This window comes from Crotalus tigris, unplaced genomic scaffold (assembly GCF_016545835.1).
Source record: "Crotalus tigris isolate CLP2741 ecotype Arizona unplaced genomic scaffold, ASM1654583v1 scf7180000018518.1655711, whole genome shotgun sequence".
NCBI lineage: Eukaryota > Metazoa > Chordata > Lepidosauria > Squamata > Viperidae > Crotalus > Crotalus tigris.
The window spans coordinates 549,666-561,252 of NW_024097053.1; the positions used below are offsets into that span (position 1 = coordinate 549,666).

Genomic DNA, 11,587 nt, shown 5'->3' on the forward strand with positions numbered 1-11,587 from the left:
AGTATGCGTTAGTGAATGAATGAAAGGAAAGAAAAAAAGTTTATGTCTGGGAAACTAATAGAAAGAGGAAGGGTGCAATAGTTCTGAATGAAGTTAATCTCGGATTTTCAAAATTATAGTGTATATGCATAATTCACTGCCATTATTTCGAATTTTTGTAAGGGGTGCGAGAATATATCAGAAGCGTTCTAGCAGTGTGGGGTTTAGAAAAGTTGGGAACCACTTTCATAAAGTATGAACTGCTGGCATGCAAATTGTTGTGGGGTCATAGAAAAGTAAGAGATCATAGGCTGATAACCATTTTGGGAAAAACTGCAATATGGAATAACAGAAAAAAAATAAAATATGGATGTGCCTCACATAAAGAGGGATGGGGGTATTCATGTAACATGTGAATGAAGACTCTGTTCTTGCTTGACAGTTGGAAAATGCTATTGTCCAGCAGTATATTCTGATAATGACCAACCAACTGCACAAGGCAGCCCAGATGGCTTTCAGAAATAGTTACACTGCCATCAACACTAATAGCCATTGATAGTCAGGACCACAACTCAGGGTAACGGGCATTCATTTGATAAAGCACCTTATGTAATTGGCACAATTTGGATCAAAGCTGTATGAGAAATTGTCATCCACAAAATTTGGAAACCAAACTGTTGCTATATTATTTTTCTTTAGCAAGTTACAATAAATGTATGACTGAGAAAATGTATTACATGTTTCTTTCTTTAGAGATAGCATATAATAAAGTGTATAAATATATTTTGTATAAATAGGGGTGAGGTTTGCCCATATTTACCAAGTGATTTCCACTCCGATAAATTCATGAATATGAATTGAAAAAATTAACACATTAAAGTCAAAGGTAGATTGGTTTGAATGTGAAGTGAATTACTGCAGGTTGTATATAAATAGCAAAAAAAAAACAGAAGTAGTGGATGAATATTTGAATTTAACAGAATGTGTACTAAAGATAAGGGAATGGAAGAAGAAATGTTAAGCTCTACAAATGCTGTTAAGGTCGTCATAGGTAGTATGCTGTCTGTTACAAGGAATTAATGTTTGTCAGAAGAAATGAAAATGTGTGTAAGAGACAAGAAGTGAAAGTTGGGTAAATTAATATGGAAAAAATACAAAAGTAAGGAGAATGCAGTGGCAGTGGATTACTTAAGCACATGTGTAGAAATAGATGAACAATGAATTAGTGCAGAATGGATTGGTACAAACGTAATACATCAAGACAACTTTGCTATAGTATAAAGAGAATAAATATTATATCATAACAGAAATATGAAAAGGAAGTGTGTATAGGTCACAGGTGTCAAACTCACCACATCACGTGATATGTTGCGATGTATCACAATTTTTTTCACATTGCCGGAGCTGGTGTGGGCATGGCCTCTGCATGATGCAACCAGCCCGCGGGCTGGTAGTTTGACACCCCTGGTGTAAGTCAAGAGGAACGAGGAATGTAGAGGCATGGTTAAATGGAGAACAACAATAACAACAAATAGAGGTAATGAAGGAAGCAGTGTTTGGGCAAAGAAGAAGCAGATTTTTTTTTCTTACAATCAATTGGGTCTAATTTTCAAGGATTTCCTGGAAAGTCCCTACAATTTTCTTAGCAAGGTTTGCCATTGCCTTTTTCCTAGGCCTGGGAGAAAGTGACTGGCCCAAGGGTCACTCAACTCACTTTGTGTCTAAAGTGGGATTAGAATTCCCACTTTATAGTCTCCTAATTTCTCCTAGTCTTCAGCCTGGTCCTGTAACCACGACACTAAACAGGATCCCAAGGATAATTTAGCAGGATATAAATGTATGAAGGCAAAGAGTGAATAGTTTGGTGCGAATTAGATTTAACTATTTTTCCTTATCTCATGTTGTCATTCCTTCAGCTTACTATTTCTTACCATTTGCAATTTTCAAAATGTTACTTAGCCCAAAGTGGAAAAGAGTGATGGGCATGGGTATGTCTGTGTAGATTTTATCTCCACTAAAAAGTTTCTGAGCTGCATATTGTACATTTGTGAAGATTATGTATAGAGAGCCAGTTTGTTCTATTGGCAAAGGCATCAGGCTAAAAACCTGGGTGACTTTGGGCAATTCACACTTTCTCAGCCCTAAGAGGCAAAAAGAAAAAAAAAAGATGATATAGCCCATGGTTGTTTATCATTTATCAATATCATTTAGTCTCTCTATCGTTGCCATTTATCCAATAGTTATCAGGAGGGCAGATGACTTAAAAGCTGGGTCCAGACAACACAGTAAATCATAGTTTGCTGCATTGTGGTTTATTGAATTTTTGTAAGCTTTCATGGCTCAACCTATCAACAGTCAAAACACTTAGCTATATATAAAAAAAGGAACCAACTTGCTTGTAGTCTGCATAGCATACAGCAGACATGTCAAACTCGCGATGTCATGATGGAGCTTTTTCGCCGTTGCCAGCAATGGGGTGGGTGCGGCTCCGGTATGATGAAACTGGCCCACGGGCTGGCAATTTGACACCCCTGGCATACAGGAACAGATCACCTTATCTCTGAAATTGGCAGCTTCAGTTGGGATAGGAAAACTGTTGTCTAGATTACAATCACTAAATCCTGAAGCCCAGCATTGCCCAAACTATATTTGGTTACTATATGTTTACACCAGGGGTATTCAAACTTGGCCGTTTTATGACTTGTGGACTTCAACTCCCAGAATTCCTCAGCCAGGCATGTTGAGTGAGGAATTCTGGGAGTTGAAGTCCACAAGTCATAAAAGGGCCAAGTTTGAAGACCCCTGGTTTACACAAAGGCTGTGACTCTTCTGGGTAATACTGCTGAGTGTCAGTATGTCTGGCAATATCTCATTTGCCACCCTTGTGGCTCTATTTGTTTAATTGGATTTTCATAATTTAGAAAAGGAAGCTGGTATGCTGCAAAGCAAAGTGAAATGTGCTATAGCTCGGGAAGGTTTATACCTTTTAATAACATTTGTCAGGAAAGGCTCTATTAAATTTGTTCTGATTGTTTGGCTAGTGAAACCGTATGGATCAATATCCACAGAAAACCTCTTTATACTGCAAACCAACTCACCTTGAAAGCATTAAGGTCTTACTGGAGGTCTTACTGGATTAGCCTACTTCTTATAGCCTCAACATTTGCTTAATGCTCTCTTTGCTCCTTTGTAAGTTACAATTTCAGAAAATCAAAAGTTGGAAGGGACTTCCAATCGCTACTTTTCCTGCTCTATCTTATTAGTCAGGATAATCCGCTAGTTCACTGCTAAAGGATGCTTTATAGTTCTGTGTAATTAATCATTTTTTTCTTGTTAAATTTATTACATTTGTTGACAGAACAAATTGAATATTGTTAAATTTCTAGTGTAAAAAGCTGGTTAGTATTTTGTACTTGATTTTTTTTTCATTTTGATGAACTTGACTGAAGGTACGAAGAGAAAAAAATATCCCTGTGTTTTCAGTTTTCATTGGGTGCTTGCATACCTAGGCAAATTCATAGACAGGTGCAAATTAGAAAATGTGGTAATTAGAGAATAATTATAATAACATAAAGGGACAAGTACAAAAGACACCTGGTTCTCATATAACAGCCTGGGACTTTAGAACTGTAATATCTGTGAGTTTTTCTCCTATCTCCAGAAAGAATTGAGAAGCATAACATGTTAATTGCAGTATGACATACCTTTTAAATAACACCCTTATAAGTTGGCATGTCCCTATCTGGGTAAGGTCATAAAATTCAGTGGATCATTTGATGATCTGCTTTACAACCAGCACAATTTATGACCATCATTCCAGGCTCAGTTACAATTATAGGTTGAGAACAGACTGTACTTTAAATTAGATACCTGTTCTGAAACAGAATATTGAGATTCAAATTATATAACTGCACCAAAGAATGCCAAACAACAACATAAGAAAGATCTTGTGGTTTGGAATGAATATTTGATAAATATATTAACATATTATTACATTTATTCATGAAGTTGGTGTTACAAGACTACTGCTTCCATTCATCTGAAGTAGATAAATTGATTCTTTGTTCGGTAAAAAATATACCCCAGATTTTGTTTCTTTTAAAGTTGAATCTATTCTTTATATTTGTAGGGAAATATCAGATATTGGTGTTTGTTGCTATTTTATTTATTTATATTTATATTTCATATTTTTTAAATTGCTTATCTCCCTCAAAGAGAGGCTCCCAAGCAATAAAAACTGCATCAAAATGGATATTAAAATTAAAAATTAAATTAGGGTTAACATTTTAAATTATAGAATAATGATAATTAAACATTGAAAGGAGGAAAAAAAAAAACTATGAAGGCCAGTTAACACTGGACTGTTACAGATAGGAGGTTTTTTATTTTAATGCAAAATTGGTGAAAATACACCCAGTTGTTTAGCCGCAGAGCTTAACAGGAACATTCTGCATGGCCTAAGAAAATTTCCTGAAAAGAGAGTCTTTCTCTAATGTTTTTCTCCTTCCCTTTTCTGTTTCCTTTGCTCCAGGCTACATACCTAAACAAAATGGTGAGCCAAACTCTCAACACAAAGGACAAAAGATCAGTACATACACCCACAGAGGACCATTTTAAGTATTCATCAGGCAACCAAACCACTTCCTGTGATAACAAAAGCTGCCAGTTGTCAAGTGTCTGTCTCGGCAACCTCCTGAAGGAAAAAGAAATAGTGGAAGCTATCAAGCATACAAGAGACTCTTATGAAGCCCTCTCTTCTGAAGTTAACCACAATGGCTTAGCAGGAGTCATGCAAAGCATATCAAAATCAACAGCCAAGGCTGATAATGGCACCATTTTTCCTGGTACTCCAAAAGATCAACCTCGACAACACTCTACTTTCATAGGAAGGCTTGGGCAGCCCCCAAGAGGACCAATTTCTTTGCACATGTACAGCAGGAAAAACGTGTTCCTTCACCACAATCTTCACACATCTGAACTTCAGACTTTAGGCCAGCAAGATGGGTAAATAGAATCAGCACATATTTATTCAGGTGGACAATTGAACTGACTTTGATTCTTCTCAGCTGCTGCTACCCATTTGTTTTACTTTTTATAACAGTTGTTTCTGAAATTGGAGCTGTTCCTGTAAAATAAAGACAAGGACTTGGGTGGGGGAAGGATAGGGGAGCTAGCATGTTAACTTTAATGAGTAATTGAAATGGGCTTTTTTCCAGAATTCTCCAGATTGTAAATTCCAAATTTAGTGAAGTTGATGATATAACTGCCTTTTCCTATTGAATGGATGGGACATCTTGACTGAACATCCAGAAGAGATCCAACATTCTATTTTTACTTTTGCTGACCATCACTTGATTACCTACAATTTCTGAAGAATATATCAAAGAGCACTTCTGTTCTTTTAATAATGTTAATGTGGATGTAAATGTGAGGAATGAATAGAAATAGTAACAATGTCATGGTTCCGATAGATGAATCTCTTCAAAAGAACTTTGAGGCATTGTTTTCCTTAAAGAATCTTTTATTGGAGAAACAAAGTATTGGCACTACATAGTTGAAGCCAAAAACTGAATTCCCCTCCCCTAATTAATAGTCATAAATCACATTCCCCAATTAACTTGAAGTGCAGGCTTTCTCCCCATCTCTCCTGCCAGCCAAATTTCTATCAACTCTGGACCTAATAACCTTGGGTTCCCATGGCTGAGTTATTATTGTTATGACTAGTTGGACTCTCATCCACATTCAACGAACTCTAAAAGTGATAGAGAAAATTGGGGTAAGAAGATGATTGTAGTCTTTGGGATTTTCCTTCATTTTGCTTTGCTTTTATATATATATCAATCAGGAGTTTTTTGCCCTTTTCATATCAGTTTCATTTATACAAAAAACAGAAGAAGACAAAAATCTAGGTCTATAAAAATCATATAAAATTTAATTTGAAATGCTGATTCAAACTGGAAAATCAATCCAGTTATCTTTGGACATTTGCATTGATTCAGCAAACTGAATCAGTTCAATTTGATTAGAAAAAAAATTGGGTTTTGCACATGAGCAGAAGTGTTTAAATCATCCAAATGGATTTAGGGGCACACAATCACATTTTAAAAAATCTGAAAAAACATTTTAATTTGATTTAGAATTCAGCCGAATTACCTTAAAATCAAATCTCCAAATATCTTCACAGTTTTTTTCTTATTTTGGCTCCAAAAATAGAATTAAGTAGTATTAAAACCACTTAAGATTTGATTTAGCTTTCAAGGCTCAGTATTAATAATCATTTTGCTCCTGCCTTTTTGTCAAACAGTAGGGACTCACTTGGGCTGTGGCTGCATTATTTGTGGCATAATACATGAATTAAAATGTCCTAATGTTGATGGAGTCCAACATCAAACAATTTAGTTATTGTTAATAACAGCTGGCTTCCCAATGTACAGACATGCAGACCACTATAACTTAATTTGCTATTCATAGTCAAATTGTTGCAAGTCAGAATATTTTTGTCAGAACTTGCACCACCACATTAAATAACCACATTAGTAAGGGCATCAAATCAGCCAACTGATTATAAAAGAATAATAGTCCATGAGTTCTTGATTTTGTTACTTTTAATATCAAAATGAGTCAAGGTGGATAATGTGCAATAAAGAATTGTAAGCATTGTTGAACAATATTGTAGGTTCTCACACTGATTGTGCAAAATTTATCTAGATAACATGCCCAGCTTACCTTTACAGAAAGCATTTGGGTCTCATTTTATGGCAGAAAAGTGTTACATGTAAAATTAAAACTCACGGATGTACATACAACCATACTCATAGGAATTCAACTACAAGGGCTTCAACTGTTTGTATCTTCTCACAATTGATGTTTGTATCTTTCACTTATTTAGCTTTGTAAACTTCACTTTTCATTTGGGAAGGACAATTGAATGCTAATTAGTTTCCTTTATCTGGTTGGTGTGTTTATATTTGCCCACACTAACTGTTGCATACAGAGGGATAGTGACTTTTAATAACATAAAACAAGATAAAATTAGAAGAATCTCCTGGAGTCAATTAATTTATAACATACCATGAATTCAAAGTAAGCAAAATTCAGAAGACTTATTTCACTTAATTCAGTATATACAGTATCCCCTTTCCCCCCTATCAGTTTGATAAGAGACATGGTAAGAAATTTTTAAACTTCTGTTCATGAGGGTTGTATTTCACAATAATTGAAAAAAAAAGAAACCCCATTTTATAAAATGCATTTTTTTCCTCACATTTTGCCTATGGTTTAGAAATGGTGCAATTCTGTGCATGTTTACCATAAATTAAGCCCTAGTGAAATAAATGGCATAGGCACCTTTATGTCTAGTTAAGATTGTAGCTTGAGATGGCAATAGCAACTGATCAAGCTATATATTATATAGTAACACCAGTGTTTGATTTTCAGAGAAAAAGATACAAAATGGATATTGGTATTGTTCTTAGAACAGCAATATGGGGAAAGGCTTACCCCTTCCTTCTTCAACAACAGCCTCATCCCCATTCCCCCCCCCCAATCACTCCCCATGCAACCACAAAACATAGGTTGTATCTTATGGCTTAATATAGGGATCTTCAAACTTGGCCCTTTTATGATTTGTGGACTTCAACTCCCAAAATTCCTCAGCCACTGTGCCTAGCTGAGGAATTCTGGGAGTTGAAGTCCACAAGTCATAAAAGGGCCAAGTTTGAAGACCCTTGACTTAATACAACAGGCTGCTTGACATAGCATACTAGGACAGTGGCCCAGTTTTTATTCATGCTCTTTAAATTCACATGGGTTACTGGTTACAGAGTCAGGCTTGGACCAGATTTGCTGCTTCCATGAAGCTGTCTATCTATAATCACAACCTACCCTAACTCCCAGGTTTTTTATGAGAACAAATTTGTGAGAAATGTCCTTCAAGTAAAGTGAATGATTAAAAGTTGCATCAGCTGTAGTTTGGAAATTCTGCTTTTTATTCCTAGTCCTCTATACCTAGCTGGCACTGAGTAATTTAGTTCTTGGGAAAGTCTTTTTAAAAGGTTTGGGCACTACTTTGTGGGCTTTCTTCAAACCTCCATTAATCTTACCTGGTTGTTGTTTATAGATAGTCCTTGACTTACACCAGTTCATTTAGTGACCGTTTGAAGTTACAACAGTACTGAAAAAAGGGATTTACGACCATTTTTCACACTTACAATCATTGCAGCATCCCCAAGGTCACGTGATTTAAATTCAGGTGCTTGACAACTGGTTCATATTTATGACAGGGTCATGGGTTCCCCATTTGCGACCTTCTGGCAAGCAAAGTCAATGGGGCAGCCTGATTCACTTAACAACCGTGTTACTAACTTAGCAATTGCAGTGATTCACTTAACAAATGTGGCAAGAAAAGTCATAAAATGGGACAAAACTCACTTAACAAATTTCTCACTTAGCAACAGAAATTTTGGGCTCAATTGTGGTCGTAAGTCAAGGACCACCTGTATTTAGTAATGCCATACTATGACTTGCTCTATTAAGAAGTTTAAAAAAATCCTAGCCCATCAATTATCAATAGTAGAATTTCACTGTTCTGATTTAGAAGTGTATCTCCTATTAATGGAATACATGATGATGATGGCTTTCAATGTGGCTTATGGAAAGGGTAATTCTTTGCAGCTGTGTAGCCACCCTGCCAATTCCATGGTTAAAAACAGTTCTTTCCAAATAAAGGTGCCTCTTCCATTTTATGCACATCTAAGGTCTAGGTCTTGAAGAGGGGATGTCTTTTTTTTTGTGATGTCTCGAAAATTGCATAATGACTGTGAAAAGATAACTCTGTAATTTTCTTAATTTTAAAAAAAATGCATTTTGCTGTTAAACAAGCAATATAAGAGTTAAAACAAGGGGTATAAGCTGAGAATATCCACTTGTTCCTGTTTTGTATCAGTTTTTCCAGCATTCGTGTAGTATTTGTTACAATACCAGAAATGGAACCACCTCCTTAGATGGCAGCTATATAATATTGTACAATAGTAACACCTCCAAAGCAGAGGTCATTTGCAATATACTCTTGTGTATAATACAACACATAAAACAAATGACATGCAGACATTTTTTCAATGAATAGGAACCTTTGTACTGAAAAAGATCTCTAGTTTTGTAAGACCCTTCCATGTAAAAATGATTTTTACATCTTTGCAAGGCTGCACATAGCCAAGCTTTCTGATGAGCCAAAAAACATGTGTTTTGGGGGTGCATGTCTTTTTCTGTGTGCATTGTGTGTGTGTGCATCGACATACACATGAACAAACATACAAACTTCTATTGTTTATCTCAGAACTGCTGCTGTCAAGTTTGACACCTAGATTGCAGTAGAAGTTTTAACTGATATCTTAAGGAAATTGGAATCATTTGAGAGAGGGGAAAAAATGTTTTTATTGCAATCTGACACCATACATTTTTATTTTTCTCATAGAGACAAAAGGGCTGTAGCTACCATTCTTCACACATAAGAGACTTTTTATAAAGAGAAATCATTAACATGTTAGTGGTGCAAGAGCATCAATAAAGTTACACAATTTATGGTACTTTTGATAATTTACAGTACACATAATCCTTAACTTACAACCATTCATTTAGTGATGGAAGTTACAATGGCACTGAAGACAATGATTTATGACTGTTTTTAACACAATCTTTGCAGCATCCCATGGTCAGGTGATCAAAATTCAGACACTTGACAAATGGCATGTATTTATGATGGTTGCAGTGTGCTGGGGTCATGTGATCACCTTCTGACATGGAAAGTTAGTGAGAAGCCAAATTCACTTTACAACCATGTTACCAGCAACTAATTCATTTAACAACTGTGGCAAGAAAGATTGTAAAATGGGGCAAAACAACTGTCTTGCTTAGCAATGGAAATTTTGGGCTCAGTTATGGTCGTACGTTGAGGACTGCCTATATCTTATAGCTTCTAGGACCTCATGTGCTTCCATGCTGCAAAATTAATATGCACAGTTGAAAAAAAATGGTTCTGACCTTGACTGATACAAAAATCTTAAATCCCACTGATAAGCTTTTGCTCAAATCCCTCCATCAATATCTAAAAAAAACCCCACATCACATTTCACCCATATTTACTCAAAGTTGATGAAACATAATTGTCTCAAAGGTGCTTTTTCAAGAGGCAACTGGATTTTGTTTGTTTTTCCTTGAAGATGTTTCACTTCTCATCCAAGAAGCTTCTTCAGTTCAGGTACACATTACTTTTAATTCTACCCTAATGCAGTCTAGTCTAGAGTTACTAGGTTAATGTTCAATTCAGCCAGTGGTGGGATTCAAATATGTGAACAACCGGTTCTCTGTGTGGATGCCGCTTCTGGAAATCCATTCTGGGCCTGGACAACAAAAAATTAGCTACCGGTTCTGCCGAAGTGGTGCAAACTGGCTGAATTCCACCACTGAATTCAGCCATGAACTCATAGCCTCAGGTAAGATATTGTTTGCTAGGTTGTTCATCATGTTGACCATGTTTAACCATGATTTTTGAATAAGCCATAATTGCTAGGTTAATACAATATGCTACGCCAGAGCCAAACACCACCATTATAAGTTAGCTTTTGTGTGAACAACTTTTTCTTAGCTTTTCCAATACAATCGGTCAATAAAGACTTGCAGCTGGATATCAGCCAATTTTGAGTAGTCAAAATGAAAGGAACGTGGGACAAATCATGTCAGACAAACATGCTCACTGTGAGCAGCTAAATTATGCATATTGTATTTGCATTCATTTTAGTTTTCTCTTAAAAATTCACCATATATTGGTATATCTTATGGAAATGCAAAACTCACAGCTTTCTTCTTTATTAGTTGATCTTTTATTTAAGTGGGAATAATAAGGCATAGTATTAATATCTGCCTTGACTACAGAATATGTGGGTTTGTGCTATGATGCCAAGATTATAAGCAGGCAAGACTGCCATCTTTTACTTCATTCCTAATGTTTTATGCCTGTGTATTTTCATAGTTATACCCATATATTATCTCGTTGCTATGTCTGATCCACAGGACTGGCTGAGAGACTAAACCTCCTTTTGATAGACATTGGTTTTGAACAAACATTTTAAGGATTATACCAAATATTGTTCACCTGTTTGATGTTTTGCTTCACTGGTGCAGCAAAACATCAAAGATTACACAGCTACAACTGGCATATTTTGCAGCACAGAAGAGCAGAGAGCTGGGCCTTCTAATTAGTCCTTTTCCCAAAAAAAATAAAATAAAATAAATTCACATTTTCATAATCTCTCCATATGTGTGAAAAGGCGAGTGCAGAATTAGGTAGAGGAGAAATGTGGTTGTCTTCACACTGTTGCCCTGTTACATTATCAGTTTCTTTTAATAATCCCTTGATTTTACTTTTCTTGCTTGTTATCCCATTCTAACAGCCATGGTCTACTTGTCATATTGTTCTTCCCTAGTCCATTTTTGGAAGCTAGGAAAAAAAACATCAGAAATACAAAAGGGTAAATGCCAGTATTTCTAGTATCAGTCAGCCAAGGAAGAAGATTAAACCCTGAGCTCAGAAGAACAAAAGAGTTGATTTTTC

The 11,587-nt window shown here is 35.9% G+C and overlaps 1 protein-coding gene across 1 annotated transcript in view; it reads left to right on the top strand.

Moving 5' to 3' along the window:
- Positions 1–5,555, top strand: part of LOC120312546 (serine-rich coiled-coil domain-containing protein 1-like) — a 549,974-nt gene extending 544,419 nt beyond the window's left edge. The window contains exon 7 of the mRNA XM_039353388.1: positions 4,511–5,555. Within this exon, the coding sequence (XP_039209322.1) occupies positions 4,511–4,987 (477 nt within the window). The 3' untranslated portion in view covers positions 4,988–5,555. The remainder of the gene's footprint in view (positions 1–4,510) is intronic.
- Positions 5,556–11,587: the final 6,032 nt, after the last annotated feature.